The sequence below is a fragment of the Lineus longissimus genome, chromosome 2 (genome assembly GCF_910592395.1).
Source record: "Lineus longissimus chromosome 2, tnLinLong1.2, whole genome shotgun sequence".
Lineage (NCBI taxonomy): Eukaryota > Metazoa > Nemertea > Pilidiophora > Heteronemertea > Lineidae > Lineus > Lineus longissimus.
The window spans coordinates 8,371,311-8,396,965 of record NC_088309.1 but is presented as its reverse complement, the minus strand read 5'-3'; the positions used below and the strand labels follow the sequence as shown (position 1 = coordinate 8,396,965).

Genomic DNA, 25,655 nt, shown 5'->3' with positions numbered 1-25,655 from the left:
ATTCACATTTCCACCTTGATGAAAACCTGAAACATGCCTCTCAGGTAGATTCAGACTTCTCTCAACTATTTCTTTTCTGATAAAATCATTTCGATGTTCACAATCAAAGAAAATAAATTTACTGATTTATTCAGATGTTTCATGACTGGGAAAGAACATCCCTCAATATATCTTACCTTTCATCATGTTGATATTCTGAACTAAATTCTGGATGTGATTGGAACATAACGTGTGTGTGGCCAAAGAAAGTTGCATTGAGAAATCAATACGAAATGCAAGTGTTCTGCTCTACTTTGTCAGAAAGTTACCATGTCCCTTCCAAGTCCAACAAAAGAAAGATAGCCTATACTTTGAGCAATAAGAACAAAAATTGATCCTTTTTTCAGCCTGAATTGTCAAAATGTTCAGCTCAGCAGGGTTTTTTTCCGCTTCTTTTTGTCCGGTCCGATATCTAGTCGATATCCTTTCCCCTTCTTTGTCTTTTATCATTGGTCATGTTTGGTCCATTCGAGCCATATGAAATATGACCTTCCCTAAAATGGCTTTAGGGGCTATTATCACAATACTCTCATTGGGACTTTAGCAGTGCTAATTTTCACACCTGGTGATCTTTGAGAGGCGAGATGGAGAAAACTATCTTTTATGAGTTTTGTCACTTGCGATTTTTTCCTGAAGGGTTTGGAGTCCCTACGTGATTATCTGGCCTTGGATACGTGGTGTGAACTCGATTCTTATTTGACTTGCAGTTCTTCTAATAGCCATATGTTTTCTGGTATAATTGATATTGTAGAGATGAGTGGTATCTCGACTCATAGTGAAAGACGTTGACAACTTTTTTGGAAGAAAAAAGGAACACGGCAAAAAATCTGTGAGGAGGTAAATTTGGACATAGGTATAGATACAAAGAGAATCCTCCTCTGTAATCGGACCTCTGACTGTGTTTGGGGCAAAAATAAGGGAAGAGGGGATATTACAGGTTTTCTGGACAAGTAAATGGTCGTATCTGTTTCCACATCACTATGAAGTTTGTCACATTCAAATGCCAAAATGAAGTTTGGTGCAAAAGGCAGATGTTTGGTGCGAATGGGATAAAATCATGGTAAAATAAGTCCAACATAATATGAGAACGTTATAATAAGTTTGTTAGATAATTTGACAAAATTGGAATGAAAGTGCCTTTACACATACAATGCCTTTACAGATTCTGCAAAGGTATGATGTCTCCATTAGTTAGAATTGAAGAGAAAGAAATGTCAGATGGATAATGCGTGCCGTATGGATTCATAAAAAATATTTAAATGATAGCAACAAATGACCATTTGTATTGAAAGATGAGGTTACATCATCATTTGAGATCGAGGAGGCCACATTGTTTTAGAGAAGCGTTTGCTTAAAGCCTTAAACACTCGTGAAATTTCATCATAAAATGACTTTAATGATGCTATCTGTCCACAAATTGTTTCATACAACTGTATATGTGTGATTAGAGATAAATTCAGTTGCCTCGAGCAATGCAAATTCTTTTGGACAAAGGCCCAATTGATATCATTATTACGGTACCCTGAGGGCAGTTAGCTCAAGACTACCTCAAGGCAAGAAAAGGGGATTGCATCATTCTGATGCATTTTTTAAAAGTTTTCAAAATATTTTTTAAATGCATCGTTATTTAATTATTCTGTACAAAACGTGTTATTTATCTTCAGCTGTGCTAATGATTTTATTAAGCAAATCAATATTCTTCAATTTATCGATTATTTCTGAATATAGATGTACATTAATACTTGGTATAAATATTTACAAATTCTGAACAATAGTTTTGCTAATGTTGTGACCTTGAGCAAGTTACTTGACTTAAATTGTGTCATAAGTTATGTCCATGACAACCCTATTCCCTGTAGCTGTGCCTGTTTCATTGCTATGTTACTTGAGATGATAAATGATGAAGATGAGATATGCAGATTCATGATAGATATACGAACGTTGGTGAGATAATGCTTTCTCATCATACATGTATCATGAGTAATGGTATCCTACCAGATACCTCCCACTCAAAGCTATCATCATCATAAGCTACTGGCAATACAAGATGTCTTTAAATATCAGCAACAGAAGAAATGTTCGAGGAACCTCATTTATAGGCCTACCTCTCATGTCTGCTGATTAAGTCTTCCAAAAAGGCACTATAATCATAATGTGTTTGTTGTGGAATTTTACAGAAATCTTAAAATTATCATGATCTGAGGGTGAAGGAGGTAGAGGAAAGGGTTTCTTCTTTTAATGATAATTTTGGCCACAGAAAACTTCTTTGTAAATGCCCCCCCCCCCCCCCCCACCTCGACCAACCAGTTCTTTATGGAAAGTTATTCTTCTAAACCACAAATAAGAAAATTTGAATGTGGTGTCAAAAGTCTTGGAGGTCAAGATGCACATCCTCTCCCTTGTCATTAAGGGGTTCAGGCAAATTTAAAACATCCCAAATAAACCCAAATAGCCAAAGTCTATTTCAATTGCATGTGTAGATCACTAAATTTTACCTTACTATGTCAGACTTTGCAAAATAATGCTGAAAGAATCTTAAATTCCCTTTCAAATAATTCAACCAATACTTAATATTAATGATCAATATTTCTTCAATATATCTTAGATTTCTCACAGGCATTGAAATTGATTTGATCACATAATTAATGATTAGAATCATTCATCATCATTTGTCCAATAATAAATCGAATAGCCACGGAGGTGTGACATTGAAAAATCAATTAACATAAACCTCCGGGGCAATTTAATTCAATTATCTTTATCGCATTATCAGGTTAATTATTCGCTTTAATTATTATCTAATTGCCCAGTGTGTGTTGAGAATTTAATTCTATTCATGGTAATGCTATGTCGCGGTGATTGTTCTATGAATAGATTTATGCGGTGCGATTATCATAATATAAAAAGCGAGGTGAGCTGCTTTATATGATAATCAATACTAGGGGATGCTGAATGCGGTGAGAGGCTGCATGCAGCGCCAGTGGTCTTGGTATTGCTTATATCATGTTGTCCAAGAAAGGAGATGGCAGGTGGGATAGATGAGATATGCATCTATTTAGCTGCTATAAAGGTGTGCATGTGGTAATGGGTTGAAGAGTTAGGGAGCCCCCTTTTTGTCTGAGAGCAACAATGTTTTAGGGCACCTCTCCCCAAGAAACCAATGACTACCTCAGGCTTAAAAATATTCCTTCGTACCCCAAATGCCCCTTGCTTCTAGGATCATTCCGCTCTCTGGGTTCAACCACTGCACCCACTCCCTTCCCAAAATTTCTGGATTGGTCACTGGTGTTATGTGTTCCTTTGGGTGACTGGATGCTGTAGCAAAGCCTGTGGACTACGGATGGGTTGACCAGCTATAGAGCTACACTGGCTCAAGTTTCTGTGTGCAATTAAACCCATTGGTGGTGTGTATCCCATTATCATCATCTTGCATAAAACAAGGTTGTGTGATAAACGATAACTGAGTGAATATAGAGGTGATCCTTAGCCTTTTCTTTTCCTCCTGATAATATCAAACCTGCCTAGCAAAGTGTTTTTATCACACTGACAACCTACTAGAAAATAACATGAGAAAGTATGCAGAATATTTCTTCTACTCTTGCAAATATCATATACATCATCACATCGTTGAAAAGAAACGGGAATTAGATATCATTGCATTTACCATTGTGTTGGGGAAGGTTTCTTTTTTCTGCAGCAGATGATATTGAAATAATGAGATAAGAAATTATATTGCCCTCAAGAGAAAGTTTCATAAAAGTACCAGACTGCAGCCTGTGAATGTGTTCATATTTTATTCCATGTCTTAAAGTTGTCCAACAGGAAAGATTTATAAAACTTACCATGTAATGATTTGAAATCTTTGAAATTTCAAAAAGTAAACAAAACATTTCTGTGAAATGGCCAAATGCCAGATTTATTGCGACTTCGTTTTTCAGAAAATTTACTGCTAGAAGGTATTGGGCCACAAAATTAGGAAAAGAATGCTCTAATCAAATTTTGTTGCCAAGGGGTAATAAGAAACTATCAGCACCAGCAGTCGAACAACTGAACATGCACCTATTCGTAGTAAATGAATCCAAGAAAAAGGGTGCGTTACCCGTCATTTGATTAGGGATCCGCGGATAAACATCTGGTAGAAGTTTGTAAAATCAAACCGTTGGCGGTGTGAATTTATTTCACTCGGCTTTCATTCCGATAACCACACTGATGAGTAAGATTCATTTCAATCTAACGATATCAAAGCCCATGTACATTTCATGATAAAGAGTACATCGATTACATTACTTCATTTCGATCAACTTTGATTGATTCAGACTTGGATTCTGGCGATACTTCAAAGCATTTTATTCACGTGCGATAAATCTCTCGAGAAATGCGATACGAAAACATTCCTGTTTTAATATCTTTTACCTGGATCAAGAGTCACTGGCGATTGATCGAGTGATTTTGATTGAGCACTTCCATCAATACAAGGCGTGTTATCTATAAACATACGATAACAAGCTAGAATTAAAGGCTGATACCTGACTGGTATAAAGTGGGATCCAAGAATATACGTATATCATTTTTCAAGTTTCAAGTTGTCCTACAAACCCACCTCAGCAGAAATAAATCATTACTTCGAACAAAATATCCCATCTGGTAAACATTTTCAAACATTATGAAATAAAAAAAACACATAAAAGCAATTATAAAATGTAGAACTCTAAATATCTCTTCCGTTTTTATGTCTAATGTCATCATATATTTTGCATTTGTGTCCAATAAAAGTCTTGTTCTGTCATAAAAACAACCCAATGAACCAAATGACATGCAACATTTTAGATTGTTTGTGTTAATTAAGTGATATTCAACCTCATTTAAGTGACACCAATAAATGAAACTGAGAAATATCAGAGCCCTGAGGGTCAATAGGTTATTCCTTTAGGTTTTCAACTGATATAGTGATTATAGTTTGATTATTATGAATTAACCCTTTTAGTCTGCCATGACTTCCTTAAAAAATCTCTGCCTGATGCCAACAGTTTTTGGCCCACCCCAACTGTAATACTGTTAACTGGTAATTAGTGTAGACTTTAAATTCGGTGTTTGCTGCCAAAATTTAATGTTAGCCGAGTTTATTGTTTGTGTTTGCCTCCAAAATCATGAAAATCGTTTGAAAATAAAATGGTCACCTGCAGCATGACCCAGTTTACAGTATTACATGTGGGTACTTTGGTCAGTTGGCAAAAGAGTACGCCAGCAATAAGCTTTTATCAGTAGGTGGCTTGATAACCTGATCCTCTAAAGGACTATAAACTGGGTATTTGGCTCCAAAGGAAATCATAATGCCTATTTACCAACATGAAACTCACAAAACCATAATTTTTTTATGTACCTCACAAACCGTATTTTTTTATCAGGTTGGCCTATCATATTTCTGATGAGTTGTTCTTCCAGTACTTCTCAAGATATAATGATCCCAAATTACAAGACAAGTATACAGTTTTATCACAGTTTCTGGCCTACCTGTCGAGGAATACAGAATCTGACATGTCTGCTACCTGTATATTGTTAAATTATCGGGATGTCTTGTGATTTACTGATTTAGATTTGCTGATGAGAGGTATGGAAAACCAAACACAGGCTACAAGCAAGCATGATAGGTCTTCTACCTGGGTTTAGAACTTTTTATGGCTAGCTGATAGCGCTCAATGCTAAGATAATGTTCACATTTTATTGTTTTGGTGCATTTCTTTCAGTCTCATAACGTTTTGATGCTATTTTGTCTGAAGATCCATAATTTTTCAAATTGCATTGGTTGATCCTCCATTGATCCACAATTCATTTTAAAACCCTTGTATTTCTAGTCAGAGCTACATCAATTTTTTTAAAATATAAAATGTCACCATTTTTGTTTTGTTCATCGAATTATTGGTTTTGATAGATCTCATGCAAAATTCTTTTGTTTCTCACAAGGAGCCTGTCAGAGGGGTATGAAAATATTTCTTAATTATGAATGTTAAATGAGCAACAACATCATTGACATTTGTTCATGTAATACTGCTGAATTGGGCTTTTTTGTTCTGTTAAAAAAAATTCTGATAATTAGTATTACTGAATGTACAAGGAATTAAAAATTAGCTTTGGGGCCTATACTTTAGATATGATGATCATGCGATGGAAAAGCAGATAAGTTCTAGTCAGTAAACGATTGCAAACTGTTTTTATTTTTTTCATTTTTTGTTGTATATAAATGACTTTTACAAAGGGTAATAAAACGGGCCATCTTTTTGATACACAAGCTGCCGAGATTTCTTCAATTAGCCCTAGAAGTCATGTCTGTAATGTGCGGAGATTGTTAGATGGGACGGAGGTTTCGTCTAGCTGGGGTAAGGTAAGAGCAGAGCGTGAAGGGCACAAGGAGAACCTTCTGAGGGGTGAAGCTAAAATGTTGATTTACCTCCTTGATTCTACAGTTAATTTTGTGTACAAAAAGAAACATGGCAAAGGTTTTGATAAAGCCCAAGTTATCAAATGGCCTGTGGAAGAAACAAAGCGTTTCTACGCAGTAAATCCAGGTCTGGAAAACATAAGTCTGTAAAGGTTGAAAAAATGTTTCATTTCCCAGCCAGGTATTACTTTGGATTCCTGGCTAATTTCGCTGAGTGACTTGTAATACATTCAAAGTGGCTTTCTATTGAATCAGTGGGCAATATTGTTTTAGAAGCGTGAGGTACAATCGTACTTGAAAACTAATTCAACCTCTGCTAGGTCATTGAATACCAATTAACTTTAGAGATGGCTCTGTGAGATTGAATTGATCAAGTTTATTTTCCTTGGAGGTTGAGGGCTCAAAATACCAACTAGCCATGGCCTGAGTCTGAGAACTATCATGATATTTCTTTCAAAATTTTTCTCTTCAGAGTCCTGAGAATTCACAGTGCTGTAGATACTTTTAGAAAGGTGTAGGGGCAAATGCGAGGGTTTGCCACCTCTTTTCTAATTCTGGTCCAAACTGATTGGTTTGCACAATTATCTGCATTGGGTCAGCTCTGCCAAACTCGCACAACTCTACCTTTAAATGTAGGGTCACAGGAAGGTAATAGTCACAGGGAGTTGGATTAATGCAAACTTGTTAAATTGGAAGGAATTCTGTTCCCACCGCTGTGAGCAAATTGATCTAACTTGTTCAGCAATGACAGACTGAGGAATCTGATCCTGAGATCGGTTAATGCGTCAGATACAGTAGGCTCCATTCCCGCAATCTCACCCAGAGCTAGCGGAGTAAGATTAACATGAACATGTGCTCATCATTTAGATGCTAGGTTACCAGGAGCGAATATCACTGCTATCACTGCTATCTGACCCTGGGTGGTGTTTTATATTAGTACCGATTCCTGACCTTTTGTTCCAATTGATGTAGTTTTGCTTTGGATGCGGCTGTAAACAAGAATGCTGTGGTAACTAATTCTATTGATACTTTCCAGTTTCCAGTGGCTTGGGATAGAGGTATTTGACCTAAAGCTTGAAAGTTCAAATGATTCAGTTTGCTGCATCTTGTATTACAAATCTCAAGTTGCAGTGGACAACAGTAGGACCCTTCAACACCGTATTCCTTTTATGAATAACACCCTTGATTCACTCCTCGGTACTTTCCATCAGGGCAAAACCGGCCCAATGGTGATCTACTTACTAAAACAATACTGCTAAATCACACATTGACATGTCCCCCAACGGGACTTTGACTAATTCTCACACAAAATAGCCAGCTCAATTCCTCTAGACCTGTGATTTTTATATTAAATAAAATAAATTGGATATCATTGGCCACCTGCTATCGAGGGCCCTCGGTGATCACGGGCAATTATCAGGTCTGTGAAACTGGTCCCAGACTGGGACGACTATTACATTAACAGACATGATCCAATGATGAGTTTCGATAAATCCAATTTTACTGAATTCCCTCAAAAACCTCCAACGAGGTAATTTGTGAGATTTGCTTAATGAAAAGTTGATGATGGGTAGCGAGAGTAATGACCTATCAAGTCGCATCATGTTCTAGTTGGTCTCTTGGCTACCATTGTGGCCAGTTTGTGTTCGGGGAACACGTTTGGCCAGCGCCTCACAGCCAATAGATCACCAAGACAGACATGGCCAATTACGCAGCTCTCGGAAGATGGACGAACACTTCTACTGATGATGTGGCCGTTAATCGCCGCATAATCAAATAATGCCAAATTCTTTGGTGGCATTGGTAATGGAAAAGAAATTTCAATTCCTTTATTTAGCCCTTGGGGTTGGATAAGTTAGATTGAAGGCCAAAGGTTTTCTATGTGGAGATAACTTATGTAAACTAATGACTGTGACTGTGGTAATACTGCTAACTTTTCACCAGGAAATAAAACAAGTCCGGGTCATGTAGGCCGTTCTGTCTCTGATACAGTTCATAAGACATGAAATAAAAACTAAACTACACCCATCCTGGGGGGTGGGATTTTGATATCTATCTTTTTATTCTGGATATGATTTCAAAATGAGTGATACAAAGTTGTGTTTATTTCAAATCAATTGGTATCAACAGAAAAGAGATCATAATAAAAAGTTGTAGATTGTCAACATGAGAAAGATTGCCTTTGTTAAAGACAGGTTAAGTAATTGGCAATTCATTGATATCAGTACATCAATTTTCTCTATCTGCAAGAATTTGAATGGATTTGATGTTATAAAGTGTGTCAACCACACGGAAGATGAGACTGTGATCCTTTGTCAGAATTTTATGCTGGATGGTGCATCCATAAACTGGCTATTAAGATTCAATTAAGACATTAAATTGGTTGTTACCTCAGAATATGACGCCATTCAGCCAATCTTGCTAATTCGCCTAATAAAGAAGAGAGATTGCAACACACGCTTTTTATGCCCCATTAATTCTCTGTGATGCGTTCTTGTCAAAACAAATGATACAGTGATTGTGGTTTAATTGTCAAAAAAATGTTCATCAAAGAATTCAATGATACTTTCAGTAATAGTTGGGAAAATAATTTCAGCAAATGTCATCCAGGTTCATTAATGGCCCTGCATTTCAAGGCATTTGCATGAAGTTTCCTCTCTGAGAGAAAAGTGTGGGACAAAGTGATGGTTAAAAAGATAACTCTTCCCCTCCCTGGTGTCCACCTTGGAAACTGTCATTCCTGCTGTCATTTGCCTTCGACCATTGTGACAGTACCTGCCATCTTATGAGGTCTCAATTCACTGCTAGATATTTAAGCATCTCTCCTCCAATAACAAAAAGTAAACAAGCCATCTCTCATTGATGTAAGTACGATGAATAAATATCATGTGACAAATCAGGTATAAAACTGGCCAAAAGTGAACAATTTTATTGCGGAGCCGGGCCCTGACCACATGCTCAATATAATCCATCATGGACTTTTATCTTTATTTTACTATTAATTACCGCTCGTTAGCGTATTTATTGGAAAATAAATTTGATTTATTTCTCTTATTTCACCTGAGTCTCCTCCCGACTACTGCCTGTAATTGGTGATCTGATAGCTCCAGGCATAATGCTAGGGGACACTAGCACCTAATTAGCCTAGGGTGCTAAGTCCTGCTACAGGGTGCTGGTAGTTGACATTTTGATGGTGATAAGTCACAAACTATAAACCGCATGATGTCTGTGATCTAACTTTTCCTCCGAGTAATGACATTTTCAAAAAACTTTGTAAGGAGTGTTATCGGAAAGCGAACTGCAGTCCATTTTTGTGCCCATGGTCACACTATTTGGGGCCATCTCAAAATGAAGACCTGCAATTCCTAATTAACTTAATCAACCATTTATCTATAAAGAGAAAATCAATGCTCTGTAATGGTAATTAAAAGAAACTGTGATTAACCTAATTAACATTCTATTAGTCTATTGCTTCAGACTCATATTGATTAGGTGCATCTTCAGGGTTACGTCAAATTGCACAAATAAAGAAAATGAAAATGATTATTCAATAAAGTTGGTAATTAATCAAGTGATCTGTTCAAACAAAACTAATTATGTACGAACCATTAATTTTGATTCAAATCCCCTAGCGCCCCCTAATGGCTCTCTGGAAGATTACCTCACAGTTTCACGTGTGAACCATTCAAATCATTAGGTGATGTTTTTCCATCCTTAGCACATGGTACATCATGATATCATGATACACCATGGCCGATATTTTTTAACTTGGGGAATATACGACTTTGGACACGCAATTTTCTCCTTAGTTCATTGGTGGCCATGTTGGTTTGATCCCATAGGTGGCCGTCAGGGCTCTTGACCACAATAATTACCGTATAAACGAATTGTCCACTCATTAGTACTCTCATTACTACCGCTATCATGAGTATTATGATCTCGTGTAGCTCTTATACCCTCCCCAGTCCCCTTATTACACTGTATGCCATGATTTTATGACTAAGCACTTCGGGGACTATTTATTTTGGTGGAATGACACAGAACTAAATTAGTTCACACTTTGTCTGCCTGAGCACACCTGCCTCCTTGCTTGATATTAATGCAACTTTGATGGATCTCCCCTCAACAGATGGCAATTACCCCCATCAAGCCGGGCTGATCACCGACACGATCCAGCCTCTATCTCATGATCGACGCTGTATCCTCGCCTCATGTGCTCATCGTTATTTTTATAGCCACCGGTCACAGATCTCCACACTGTATCAATCATCTATTAACAAAAAGCTGTGATTTTAATTAGCGTTGTCTAGTTCGCATGCTATCCAATGATGCTTGGGACCTATAATATCCACTTTATCATTTACACATACTTTATCTTACTGCCCATTTGGGAGTCTAGAAAATAATGGACCCCATTTCATCAAATTGGATTAGTATCCAGCATCTTATTTTAACACGTTCAGGACCGTAAATAATCAGCTTAAATTATAACATACAAAGCTGGAAGGAATCATTATATACAAATACTATGAATACCAAGTTTTGGCACATTCAGATGCATAATAACTGCGCTATAGAATTGTGTCTTCCTGTTTCCCGAGCCATCATTAAAACAAATGAAGAAGACCAGCATACCCCTTAACTCAATCTGCGTTTGATCTCGCTAATTAGAATGGCCATGTCATTGCAAGCAAGGCGATTTAAGAACACATAGCAACACCCAAACAACTTTTCAAGATCAACAAAAACTTCTTCAAAGCTTCAAAGTGAAGCAGAGGCAAAAAATGATCTTGAGCTTTTCAATTTGGCCTCTACTTGATTCCAAACACCATAAAACAATGCCTCTCAGGTTAAAGTTACCTGTAGGTTTTTTTCTCAACAAAATGCAAACTTCTGTTCTTGTTTTCGTGTATTTTTTTCCGTTATATTCGTTGGGGTCGACATAAAAGATTGATTTACCAGGTTTTCTACCAGATGAGCTTTCCAATCATGACATAGACTAAGTAATCTAAAACCGACTGTTGTTTTTCCCGACCTCTGGTACATTTCGAAATTGGATGATGAAGTTCTGCATCATTACCAGAAATTCTTTTAGATTTTGTTTAGAGACCTGGGTAGGCCTTTATTATACCTGGTCGGGAGTGTCTCAAAATAGTCATTGCCAATCAAGAAGTGGGGGAAAGTTGGTTAGAATTGTTGTTTCATTTCTAGTTTCATCAGTGTATATAATGTATGTAAGGGATGAAATTCCTCAGCAGGACAGTGTTATTGTAGTACTATTTGTACAGTGTCTGCAAAGCTGCAGAGCTGGTGCAATGAACCTCATCAAAAATGTTAATTTAAAAACTTCAACTGTAGAATCAGATTAATTTCTATTTGTTGAGAGCTTTCAATCTCTTCACTTTCTGAATAACTTTCACATCATGATGGTTCATCAGAAAGAAACCTCTGGTCTCTTAAGCTTTAAAAGGGAGTCTACAGGCAGAAATCAAGTAGGTCAGATTACTTAAGTTACATAAGTAATTAATAGGGGTCTCTCCCGTATCACAGTGCAGCGGAACTATTCTCACTTGTACGAGGTACATGTATATGCTGAATAGTCCACTTAATGTGCATATTACTCGCCTGAATATGACATATTTGACTCCAAGCTCCTGCCTATAGTTTCCCTTTAATGATTGATGCAGTTTTTTTCCAAACATTCTAAAGAACTTGAGATGTTCCCCTGATATAAAGTAATGGCTCTGACATCTCGGCCAGGTATTGTGTTTATCTCCAATGTGATTCTGGAGGCTGGGAAAAGAGTATCTCAAGTAATTTGAGGGGATATTGAAAATAACAGATGGGCCTGCTGTAGTCAGGATTTCATATACCAATTAAAGATGGACTGGTTGGCGATATGCTGTTTACAATTAGAACCTTGGTATTTACTGTTCGAAGAGCAAAAACAGCCCATCTGATCACTCTTTTTCTTATTCTGGTGGCAAAAGAAGTTATTTGCCTACCTGGCAGCTTCGAGAATGGTGACAAGTAGGCCTGATACTAATCAAAGATTGCACACTACCAATTATTATCGAAGAGAGTGAGACATGCAATACTTATCACATGCAACTTGAATTGTTATTCTCCCTTGGCGGAATTGAGTGTATGCCAAATGAATAATGAGCAAATTTGCACATTTTTGGTCGAAAAACAGAACCGCTATTGTCTCCGAAAAATAGTTTTCTCAATAAAACCTATTTTGATCAAAGCATTATTTTCTGACTATCATAACTATGGTGCATGTTTACCAAAATGGCAAAAAAGTGATGATAAGCTTTTTTTATTTCTTGTGTTTTTCCCGTAAGTTATTTAATTTGATCGATTATATCAGGATCTGGTGATCGAATTGCTAACGAATATTCCTGGCCTGAGCCAGAAGGTGTAATGATTGAAGTTTACTAAAAAAGAAGGTACTGGGTAAATAAATTGTTGGATATTTCTATAATGGCAACATTGATTATTTTTCTTTCGTGTAAACCTGACAAAATTAGCAAAGTATAGATAAAGCTCATGTACATTATACTATTACTGAAAACTGGGTTAATGTTTACAAAGGGAAAAATTTGCTCGGATTAAATGGTTATTGTTTTAAAATTTAATTTTTGCAAGGGTATACGCCTCCAAATATTGCGAATACAAAAAACATTACCAGGTTTACAGTATGCAACCCCAATGGAGGCGAGTAAACAAATTTGTTCAAACAGAGACATTGAATCCGAATTCATATCTTCCTGATAAAGAAGGGTCTTTTCAAAGGGAGGAAAAACAGCAGGAATTGGAAACAGATAACTGAAATATAATTTCTACAATTAAAAATAATCCTACCCACTCCATCTGCAATTGGTTTTCAAAAATTGTGTTGTGTTCTCATCCTCTACTAGCAGGCCTTTTGATCATTTCTAATACCTATTTGTGTCAAATATGAATTGGTGTAAAGCACAAAACATGACAATTTTCCTTGGCATCGCCTGTCAATTACATGTACTGTGCTTCATCAATAGAAATTTCTAATTACTAGTGGGACAAATGTAAACAGTGTACACCAACGAACCACACCTTTCATATTATTTTAAAACAAGCCTACACATCCAAGTGTTTTCTGTTTTGAAATATGAAATTAAACACCCCAAATCCTTTTTATCTGCCAATCCAAACCAATTTTGATTTCAAATCCGTCCCAAAATGTCTTTTAATCATTGATTGTGGTAAAATCTCATGTGTTTTTCAAAAGAAATAATGGCCAAAACCACAAAAAGGTGAGTATATACAAGGGGCAGCTGGTGTGTTGGTGATGACAATGGTATAGTTAAGCCATTATTGGCACTTGCAGAGCATGACAACATCAAGACTCTGGTGATTTATCATCGTAAAATTATACTCTTTTATTGATATTTCTCTTCTTTTATGTCATTAACTACTTTTATGTTGTCTTACCAAATGAAAAACAAAAAATTGAATGGTTATTGGTCATTTAAGGTTTGCAATTTTAACCATACTTGTCTGACAATGTTCGGCATATTTTTAATGTCGACTTGGTAACGTACCTATAGTGTGATATGGCTGGTGCCCTTTTTGATCACAATTAGCCAGCTTCAAACATGAGAGTTCATGCCAGAAATGAAAATCATAATCCCTACACTAGTACTTTGTGTAAGTATATGTACATGTAGATGCATGAAACAATTTAAAGGAATTCAATCAAAAACTTATGATTTGGAGGGGTGAACGACTCGTTCTTGATCCGTTAGCAGGATAAGCATACTGGTGGGGCATTGAAACTGCTCTCATGCGAGCTGGTATTGATGGTATTACACAAAAGTTAACTATGGTCAATGAGTATCAAAATCAAGTCTTCGATATTTTATGTGCAATGTGTGGTGAAGTGGTGGGACCTCAGGAAATGGCCGACTCTAAATGAAGAAATGAAGAAACCCAACATAGCTATAATAACTTATGCAACAAATTCTTGGCCATTTTAGTAGCAATATACAAATCAATGTAAATATTTCTTTTAGCTATATCATTTAGGATTCTGTCGGGGAAATAGTTCTTAGTTTGGTTTATGGAGTATTGAAGATATAAAGTAAATAGTGGTGGAATTGATAAATATTTTGGTTGATCAAAATCCTCTGTGAGTTTTGCATTTTATCATCATGTTTATCATTAACCTTATATCAAGTATAATAAAGCTTGTGATGTGTTTATAATGTTGCAATGCCCATGTTAAAGTATATATAGGTGTATACTCCAGATTTAAACATGCCAAAAAAAAAATTCCGAGAATAAAATATTATTTGCATGTATCAAGCCGTGTCATTGTTTTGTTGGTCAATGGCAATGTTTCCTATGCTTTGATTTGAATTAGTTCTATTCAAACTAATAGTCCTTTTAACCCTTTATATTCCACCCATTGTTTAGGAATTTGCCATTAGGATTTAGGAAAATTAAGGGTTTACGTGGGACATGCACAATCAGGCGCCAAAATTGTTATATCCTGTTTTAAGAGAAATAGATGAATGCCCTTGAATCAAATGTGCCTTGAGAGCGGCACCCCATCAAGTCCAGTAACCATGGGAAATTTTGGCCTTAACATCTTTTAGGTTGAGTTCAAAATTGAAAAGAAAACATGAATACAATTTGGTTTAGTAAGAATGACTTTACTTAGTCTTGATTTGTGATGAGAAAAATGAAGCATGGATGGATTTCTGGCGATAATGTGAAAGTACCAGTATGGATTCAATTTATCACACTATATGGGTTACAGGGCTCAAAGAATTGCTGTTGGTGGTGAAATTAATGGGCGACCACTTTTAAAATCATCTGCTAAATCCCAATAACATTAAGAGTTACTTTCAATTTCAGAAAACTCTCAGAATAGCATTTTAACAGGATTTAGATCGAGATGTCAGTTGTCAAGTCATTGTCCATCTTAGCATCCAGTAAAGGATTGTTTCTTTGTATACTTGCAGGCACACCCGTCAATCGTATCCCAATAATGGCGAAACAGACGTTAGACCTCTACGAATTGTTCAGATTAGTTGTGTCAAAAGGGGGCCTCGTTGAAGTGATCAACCGTAAACTATGGCGGGAAATTACTAAAGGTCTCAACCTGCCATCTTCAATAACAAGCGCTGCATTTACCCTCCGAACTCAGTAAGTTGCGTGACCCCTGTCGACGACTTTGAGTAACTTATTCTGACCTACCTGGCCGCACTTACCTATGGTCTCCCTCTAACACGGATTCTGTTGCATGAAATGACTTGGAGCATCACTTCTTCTGGATGGAATGCTGGTCCTGCACAGTTTAACTTGATGCCAGTTCATAATCCTGGGAGGATAGAAGCATAGTGTGGTTAGGTGTCTTGATCAAGGACACATACATGAACTTGGAATTCATCCCTGGACGAAGCAAATTTGAAGACCCCTGATTATAACTGATAAGCCCAGAGCTCTAGCTATGCAGGCTGCCAATGAAAGAGATTTCAGGTGTTTGTTTCAAGAAGTATCTGCCTTTAATAAAATCAATACAATATATATTTTCCTTTTTGCAGGTATATGAAATACCTCTACCCCTACGAGTGCGAAAAATTGAAATTAAGTAGTCCGCAGGAGCTGCAAGCGGCCATTGATGGGAACCGCCGGGAGGGCAGGCGGTCAGGCTACGGGTATGACTTGTCTCCGGGGGCTCCTACCCTTGTCCCTCCTCCCGCACACCACCATCCCCCACACCTCAACGGTGGAATCCTCAATGGCAAACTCCCACCTCTCAACTCTTTATCAGGTAAGTCAATTTCTCAGTCACATCACTCTAGTTTAGTACCCTGAATCACCCTGGGACTGGTCCAAACTGTACATTGCGATAAAAGAATAAAGGTGTCATGATCGTGGATGGGCAGTGCTTCTAATTAATGCACCTGCCCATTATAGGGAGGTGTCTTGTAGGACATTTTTCCCAAAAAAACATTCACTGACATTTGGAGACACAGGATAGTTAAGGCCCAATGCCTGGTGAACACATCCAATGATGGTTGAATCATTCATTATCAACTTCAATGTAGGATTGTTCATATAAATGTCATACAGTTACCAAAGATTTCGGACAAATATGGATGAAACCGTCAGATTTTCATTATTTCACAGCCAACTATTCAAATTTATTAATTTCAGACCATTGGTTGATTCCAGGTTCACCCAATCTCGGTGATGAAGAGAGTCTCCCGTCACCCACATCCCGCCATCGGAGCATGAGTGAACGAGATGCACTGGCGATGGAGGCGGCATCACGGGCAATGGAAGAGGCCACAAGGAAGATGGAGGCCGCATCACGGGCAGCTATGGAGGAGGGTGGACCACCACGAAAGAGACCAGCATTGGGGGGCAGCATCCAGGAGGAGGCAGAGAGACTCATGGTTGGCGTTCACACTGGCATGCCAAGCACGCATTTAAAAATTACAAGCCGAAGTAAGTACCGTATGTATCATTTCATGAAACTGGACATTTTGAAATCTAAAATAGAAACTCTGTATTAAGGATACACTTGGCAGTGAGAATTGCGTTAGGTGTCCTAATTACCGTGATCAAATTAAAGGGAAATGACCAATTTGGGACAAAACTGTGTGTCCGATAATGAAAGGGTGTCCTACTTACAGAGGTGTCCACAAAGGGAGGTTCCACTCTATATCGATTTGTAGCTTTCAGGAAATAAAGATGTCACTTCGTTAGTGGCTGATTGAGGTAGATGTGTGTGCCCCCTTCCTGCAATCACACTTCAATTCATTAGATTTCAATCACTGCATTAAAGTTACATTTAAAACATTTAACAATTTTAACATTTCTGACGAATTTCTGCTTCTCACTTCCAGATGACGGTCGATCAGAAATAGACAATTCGTTAGTTGTTTCGATGGAGATAAACGGCATAATGTACCAGGGAGTCCTTTTTGCTCTGCCGCCAAGAAGACTGTAAAAACTCACCCAAAGGATTTTGGGAGCCATATCGTGCAATGGACAAAAACATAAATCTCAGGTCCTCCACGGACATTTTTTTCTGTTTTATTTGACTTTTTACATGCGATTATAGATGCATTAGATTAAAGTGACAGGACTGTTGAAGAATACGTCTCCTTAGGATCACTTTGGTTACGATGCATTGACAGACTTAATGGTTTAGTTTTTTTGAGTTCATTCATTATTTTGTATATGTCTTTGGGAAATACGGTAATAAGTTGTGTTTTGCAACTCAGTTGGGAAAATACGACCCATCGATACTAAGGGTCAAGTTTTAGAACCCTACATAAAGGTGCAATTTTTTATGTGAAATCCCTTGATAGTATTAATTTCACTGAAATTTTGAAAGTGACTTTCTAATCGATGACCATTTCTAAATCAACTCATAATTCCAGGTCAAATCAGGACATTTCAAAGTCACTTTGTGATGAGGTTTCTCTAAATGTCTACTGAGACAACCTGAAATTCATTTATATTCTAACATGATGCTTTTACTCTCTTGATTTTGTTATTGGTTAAATAGGTTTCTGTCACGGAATTTTCCAAATTGTAGAGTATAAACTCAGAGTGAAATGACAAAAAGTAGAGCAACGAATATTCGTTCAAATGTAGTATAAAGCTTAGGGGCTGAGGGTCAACTCGAATACTCTAGACTGTCATCTTTTCATGTTCATTTGAACGAACAGCATACATAGAAGTTTTTTTTTAAACACTTATAATTCTCTGGTTGTCTTTAGTGTAATATCGTCTGGTAGCAAAAGGGTTAAAATGAGCAGCTTAACCAACTTTGAGCATAACAAAAATTTCATACTGTACAGCTTCACTTTTATCTGATAGGTCATCATTCAGGATTTTGAGTTTGGATAGTCTTGCTTTAAATTAGTCAGCAAAGTGTTGGGTGTTCTCATTAAGACAAAAAGTTGGGGTAAAGCCTAAACGCTACAACTGTAAATAAGAATTTACTAGAATGAGTTAACAGGTACTTGAGCTAACGCTTAGCATATTTTTGTCGACCACCGAGTAAGCAACTGGGCCCAGTATCACAATAGCTGCGCTTACACCACAAAATATTGATGGACCAATTGCACGTACACCACCACATTGCCGCGACAAATTGGTTCGGCAATCCATTGCCGATACAAATTGCCGGGCGAATTTGTCCCATCAAGCTTGATGGTCCAAATTCGCCCGGCTTGTTAAAAGCTCGGCTTTTTCGTGGTGTACGCGCAAATGGATCGGCAATTAGCTAGTTAGATGGTTCGGCTCCAGGCGGCGCTTTCGAAATGGCACTTTCTGCTTATTGTTTGCGCGCCATCTGTTGCCGGATTTTATACCCAGCTGCAGCGGTGGTGTTTATAGCGCTAGGTGGATTTTCGATGGTGCGGCATTGGTTCGCGAACCAAGATTGGTGGTCCATTTTCAGGTGGTGTACGTGCGGCTATTGTGGTATGTGGTCTGTTGTTTACACACAGTGTCTTCTGCTTGTAATCACATATCTAACTCAGAATATTTTATCTGACCTTCCAAATTCTCCAATCATATATAAAGGTGTTATCATTAGCAGGGAATGTGATGGCACCAAATTGTTGGTCCATGATTTGCCCTGCTGAGTCCAAAAGTACTGATTCAATATAAAGTTCGTATTCCTGCGACCAGTAGTGTTTTCAACTTGAACTTAGTGTGATTTGATTCGGAAATGAAACCACTTGCTGGTCGGATACAATTTATGATGATATAACTCCAATGTTGGACTTGTGATCGAAATTTTCCACAGACATCAAGAACTCATAATCTGAAAGCTTCAAGGGTTAAAATTCACACCTGTCAATGATTGTGCTTATTACCACATAATGAGAATGAAATGAAATGAGGAGATTGATTTGTGAATGACCCTTGAGGTATACGGAATTCAAGTGAGTATTTGATACCAACAGCCAAGGATCTCAAGGGTTTTGGTGCTACGAAGGATGAAACCTTGGTTGAGGTCCTCCCTCCCCATTTTTCAGCAAAAGTAGTTTATTCGTGGAAAATTGCGGTCTGAATTTTAAAGAACAGTTTATATGTATGTGTTGTTTTCTATATGAAGCCAATGTGGTTAGAAAGTTTTTAATTGAAGTAGTAAAGGGTTGAAAAACGAGCCTATGTGCACAAAGTACTTGTACGTGTTATTAATTGTTCCCCCCCCCGACTTTTGTCGGGCGGCATTAGGCGATTACCCATCATGCATATGGTACAATTGGTGATAAAAATTGTCAAGAGACAAGCTTTTCTCTTCAGCCAAATATAGCTCTCTAGTTCACACATATCAACCTTGAGAGTAAAAGGTCAAAGTATTCAACCTTATTTCAAAAATGATTTTGTTCTCTCTGTAGTCTGTATACTACTATGATCTCTTGTTCCAACGATTTATCATGTACATGTACATTAGAAGATGTCTGGTATTTTGTCACCTTGTTTAGTTTTGCAATGCCCGTATAGATGGCAGTTTTGTTTTGATATCGATATTTTAATAGTCTGAGCAAATTATATCTACCTGTACTGAACACCACGTCATGTATATAAATATAATTATATTAATGCTTGACCTCTTTTTTGGTTTAACCTACCTACATGAAAATTTTATCAAGAATGAATAAAGTCCAATAAATTCTTTATTGTCGATAAGAGATTATTTGAGCTTATTTATTATTTGAGATTTATTGGAACCTTGCAAAAGTATTTCCAAATGCAAAATGAGATGCACATTGTCAACTACTTGTAGGTGGGGATGCACACTCGCTATGTAGGGTATTGATGTACAATGACCTGTTCAGGATGCACAATGACTAGAATGGGATGCACAATGACAAGGTCTAATGCTATTTACATGCCTTTCACTACACTTGTACCATGGAGGTATAAATAAGTATAAATATATAAGTATAAATAAATATTTATACCTCCATGATGTGTACCAAGGATTCAGAAAGACTTAGAATGTGGAACAAAAGTACAGCTTCCTATCTACGGTTCTAAACTCTGATATCAGGGCATCTTGACAACTAAGGTTTTCCTTTTTATGCCAATATTATTCAAGATTTTTTATACCCCTCTAGTCTTAGACATGCAAGTAAAATTAGTCTTTTATAATTTTTACTTTTATTAAAATCCATCCTATTGGAATTTATCTCCAATTACAACCTACTACGATTCTTTTCATTGAATATACTTTGAAGATGATGCCTGAATGCTGGACTGGAGGCATGATGGCTGCTCAAGCCTTGGTCTTCCCCAGCCTGCCATCCAGCTTGCCGAGCCGGCCTGTCCAGGGAAAGGAAACCGTTTTTCAATAATGATGGAAGAGCTGTGTTGTTAGAGTCTTCCATGGCAGGCTGCTCGGAAAGTTGGAAGGTCTGCCTTGAATACACAAGATTAAGATTAGACTCTCGTTAAGCTGGGGAACTCATTTTCCCAGGTGTATGTGTCTTTTTCTTGTAAAAATCATACTCTGATTTATTCAATTATCCGAAAGTTTATTAAGCAATTTGTTTAATTTTGACTATGCACTTCCATTGAAATGAGTTCATTCTTTTATTGTCAGTGCCATGAATACTCAATGTTGTAAAATACTCATCTTTGTGGTGTTAGTTGAGATGTATCTTTGCCGCTAAAAGTTGTACGTTATTATTTTTATTCTGGTGTACAACTACAGCTATTGTGCCATAAAATGTGTTTAAACAATCTATAGGCAACTCATTCCCCTAAGATGTTACTTAGTAACCCATGTGTAATTATGTAGGGTCCAATGATAGACATTTTGTTTGTGTGTGTTGCTTCTTTTGATTTTAGGCTGTTCCTGAGATAAAAGTGAGTTTTTTTACTAATTATAATTCTCTCATTAAAGTTAGTCATTGAGGGTGCATTGCAAGATATCTTATTTGGGGCACCGGAATTATACAGATCTTTAAAGGGGTAACGCCAAAGGAAGGATGTCAGTTGTGACTTGGACTGTAGTCCTGGTCCTGCTATGCATTAGTACTACAGGACCGCCTATTTGGCAGAGTACCTATATTCACTAGTTCCGGACGAAACATGTCCCATTATATTCATTATCACTAATATTTTGCAAAATTGCATAATGTATCTTCAAAGGGATGTTGTTGGCCAGTTTATTTAACATGTGAAAGAAAATTTAGGGGTCAAGGACTTAAAGTGTCCTCTATGGGAAAAAGAATGGTTCAGTACATTGCCAAAAGGACGTGGAATGTTAACGTTGCAAGTTTTCCATCACCATGGTTTCATACCAACATGAATATTCAAAATACCAGGATGAGATGTGTTTTGAGGACTTTCAAACATTATTTTTGATGCTGTATCTAAATGACCTGGCGGTCCATCATTTTGCAATAAACTACATATGTGTATGCTGTATGATGTTGCAAATCTTGTATTCTAAAAATGTTGTATCATTTGTTTCAAATATGGAGCTGGGAAGGATTTTCTAATCACTATGGGTGTAGGCAAGAATATAATTATTGGTGCCGGCATTAACGAGTTTATCTGAGATGCCTGTGACTTTATTATGACAGATTGCACTTAAATCACATATTGTAGATTTCAAAAAGTTGTCTTACGTATTGTAAATGGAATTTTAGATGTATGTAGTTGTGCATATTTGTCACTTATGAAGTTGAGAGATACATTTAAAACCTAAGAAGCTAAAAGAATAGATAAGGTGCAAGTTCATGAGAACTCAGGGAGGGTTTGGATGTTTGGGGATCTGTAGCTTAAATCAAAAAAAGTAAACACTTTAACCCCTCTCGCTGCTGCGGCCGGGGTGTAGCGGATTCGTACACTGCGCACTACCGGCCCGCACTAATCTCAACTGCTGAATTGTCCCTCAGTCTATCAATCATTCAGCATGGTCTGTATTATTATTCAAACTGCTTTGTAAACATAGAAAAGTTAATGGTACAGCCACTCTAAACAAAATTTGCCAAAATATTCACAGCCATTTATTTTGTGGTTGTAAATTTTGCGTAATTTTTATTTAGTGTTAATACATCCAGCCCTATAACAGTGATTTTGATGTGATTTTCTATTTCATGGCCATATATTTTCCTGATTATCTGCAAACGTGAAAAATTTGAAAATAAAATGCCCTTGAATAATTCCGGTAGTACAGTGGAACCTCCCTAAGCGGACACCTCTCTAAAGGGTGTCCTTAATAGAGAGCTTCTACTGTACTTGTCACAGGTCAGGTGCCTGGATGATTTTATCACTAGCAAAGACTCCTGATGATGACAGCAGTTTTTTTTTAACTGCCTGGTTTATTTAATGAGATTAACTGTTAAGGCCCGATTCAACTGGTGTCTTGGGTTGATATCCCACTGTGGGAAAGTGTCCAAGTGGAATCGGTTATTTAGGAACTTTTTAATATGATGTATTATAATTCAACTACTACAGTAACTATAAAGTAATCAAAAGTTCATTTGTAAATGTTTTAGCCACCTCATCTTGTAATCAGGAGCACAAACTATACTGGTTTGATCTGCATTATGACCTATCCAGGTCCCCCCTCCTCCCCCCAAATTAGCAAAAAAAATTAAAAAAACATTTGTACTGACAACGCTTTACCCGAAAAATTGGTTTCGTAGCTATATGTAGGGTCATTTTAAATCCTAACTTCAGAGAATCCAACTGTTAATTTACGCTCCAGAGACCAAAATGATGTGGACAGAACATTTACGAAAAATGGACTATTAGATGGCATTATGCTACTACTTATTTTATTTGCAAACTCTTGAATATATACTGTATTGTTAATTTTGTGATGATGTTGATCTTCGCCAGATTGACATAAATCTTGGGTCACATGCCCTGTACCAAACCCTTGTCCAAGCATAAATCTATACTCGCTTTATCCAGTCTATTGTAAGATTATTTTGGGCCATACTCAGTTACTTGTACTCAACACCGAGCTAAATTATTGCAATCTTGTTTGAAAAAGCCTTCATATTTTGAAGAAATGTCTCACGAAACCAAAAGTTCATCATTTGGAAAAAATGACATGCTGTTGGCTTCAAACATCACAGCCCTGCAGGTCTGGTAGACTTGTGCTGGTTTTATTGCCAGCTCCTCAGCCATAAAATTTCCAGTCACATCAGTCCCTTAATAGAGACTGACAACTGCAATCCTTTAATATAGAGGTGTCCTCATGGTGATTATAGTTGAAAAAAAACCAAAGCACATATTCCCTTGACAACTTAACTAGAACTTCCATAACACATTCTTATATACATTATTTGACGTATTCATTTAATTTTCAACAAGGCATTTTGGAATTTGAATACATGTACTTGCGATTCCCTATCATGGTGTGGTCATTTTATACCTTCTGTATTTTTGTCACTATATCCCTCAGTCATTGTACAGTGGAAGTTGCAGTTCTTGCTCTTTAAGTCAAGTCATGTGTCATGTCCTACATGTAAATATGTTCACCAATTTAATGACTATATAATGTGCACAAATTATTGAATTTAAGGTCTGTGTCTGTATTTATTTTAATGATTAGTACAGAATCACAGAAATAAAAAGATATGGAGATAGCATTTTGACTTCTTCCTTTAATTGCTTAGGCACCCTCTACAAAGTGGCTAGTTTTTATTGAGCCCTTTGAATTGACCTGTTTCAAAGCCCTTTATTACTACATATGTCACTATCAAATATCTTCCCAAAGGTGCCCTTTGGCAATCCCATGAAATTCCAAAATACAGCCCAACTGACCAACTCATTAAATGATAATAATATGATTTGACAAGGTGAGTCAGTTTGGCTGGAGTTTTGATCTTCATCTCATCATGTCTTATTACATTTACCTCGCAATCAGACACCAACTGTCTTTAAGGTAGACACCTGTGTATGCATTGGTTCACTTGACTGGGACATACTGGTCACAACTCCAGACAGACACCAACTGTCTTAAGGTAGACACCTGTGTATGCACACCTGTGTATGCATTGGTTCACTTGGCTGGGACATACTGGTCACAACTCCAGACAGACCCCAACTGTCTTTAAGGCAGACACCTACGTATGCATTGGTTCACTTGGCTGGGATATACTGGTCACAACTCCAGACAGACACCAACTGTCTTTAAGGCAGACACCTGTGTATGCATTGGTTCACTTGGCTGGGACATACTTGTCACAACCACAACCACGGACAGACACCAACTGATATACCTGTTCAGTTCATGGGCGGTTGCTTTTTTCAATATATATAGAGTAGAACCTCTCTATTAAGGACACCCTTGGGACTGACATAATGTCCTTATTACAGAGATGTCCTGATTAAAGAGGTCAAATTGAACGGAAGCAACCAATTTGGGACCAAGACTAGTATCCTTAATAGAGAGGTGTCCGCTAAAGGCGATTCCACTGTATATCTAGCTAGTCACTTGGTGGGATTATAGAAAGATGACCATGGCATGCACAAACACAGCTTTGCGTATGATGGACAACAAGGGCTAACGCCGCAATTGCAAGGCAGAGAGTTGTATTGCAGAAATCCGCCAGTGGCTCAAACCTAGGTCTCTAAAGTTGTTCAAAAAAATACAATGTACATTTACTTTCAGACTTAGCAAAGAGCCCTTGAAAGAGTGCAGAAACCCCAATTCAAAGAGAATTTTACAACTGCGTGCGTGATGAGATCACGCATCACGAAGGCTACTGTGTCCTCTCTTGAGGGAGCTGCACGCCTGGGCGCCAGCTCCGCTCCTTAAACGATCCATGGGTCCTCTCTATCATCCCTCGCACCAAGACTGTGACCTATATGGAGAGCGAGGCAACATGCATACATGGTACTGCTGGCGAGGTCGATTGAATGATGACCACGTGTGTGACCCAACATGAGTAGGCCTGTATAGCAAGCGGACAGGATCATGAGGATGATTTCAGTTATGTGACATCCTTAATTTTGGCAAGTATACAAGTCTTTCGTTTAGTGTCTACCGTATTTTTGCCAAATTTGTCTGTCAACTATAGAACTTGCTCATCGCTGTCTCTTGACTGCCACCAGACGGAGATACCGGGTAATAGCATCACGGCCTCGTGTATCCTGGCGACACTATTCAAATTATCTCAAATCCCAT

At 37.5% G+C, this 25,655-nt stretch overlaps 1 protein-coding gene and 1 long non-coding RNA gene across 3 annotated transcripts in view; one reads left to right on the top strand and one right to left on the bottom strand.

The window, feature by feature from the left end:
* The window catches only part of LOC135482512 (uncharacterized), a 29,584-nt gene extending 12,358 nt beyond the window's left edge, over positions 1-17,226 (bottom strand). The window contains exons 1-2 of the long non-coding RNA XR_010446228.1: positions 17,165-17,226; positions 15,736-15,845 (exon numbers count right to left, since the gene is read on the bottom strand). This is a non-coding gene — a long non-coding RNA (uncharacterized LOC135482512). The remainder of the gene's footprint in view (positions 1-15,735; positions 15,846-17,164) is intronic.
* The window catches only part of LOC135482511 (AT-rich interactive domain-containing protein 3C-like), a 48,826-nt gene extending 24,724 nt beyond the window's left edge, over positions 1-24,102 (top strand). The window contains exons 4-7 of one of the 2 annotated variants that reach the window (XM_064762591.1): positions 15,487-15,670; positions 16,069-16,298; positions 16,685-16,978; positions 17,380-24,102. In XM_064762591.1, the coding sequence (XP_064618661.1) occupies positions 15,487-15,670; positions 16,069-16,298; positions 16,685-16,978; positions 17,380-17,483 (812 nt within the window). In that variant the 3' untranslated portion in view covers positions 17,484-24,102. Of the gene's footprint in view, positions 1-15,486; positions 15,671-16,068; positions 16,299-16,684; positions 16,988-17,379 lie in introns of both variants that reach the window. The other variant, XM_064762590.1, reaches the window with a different exon arrangement.
* Positions 24,103-25,655: the final 1,553 nt, after the last annotated feature.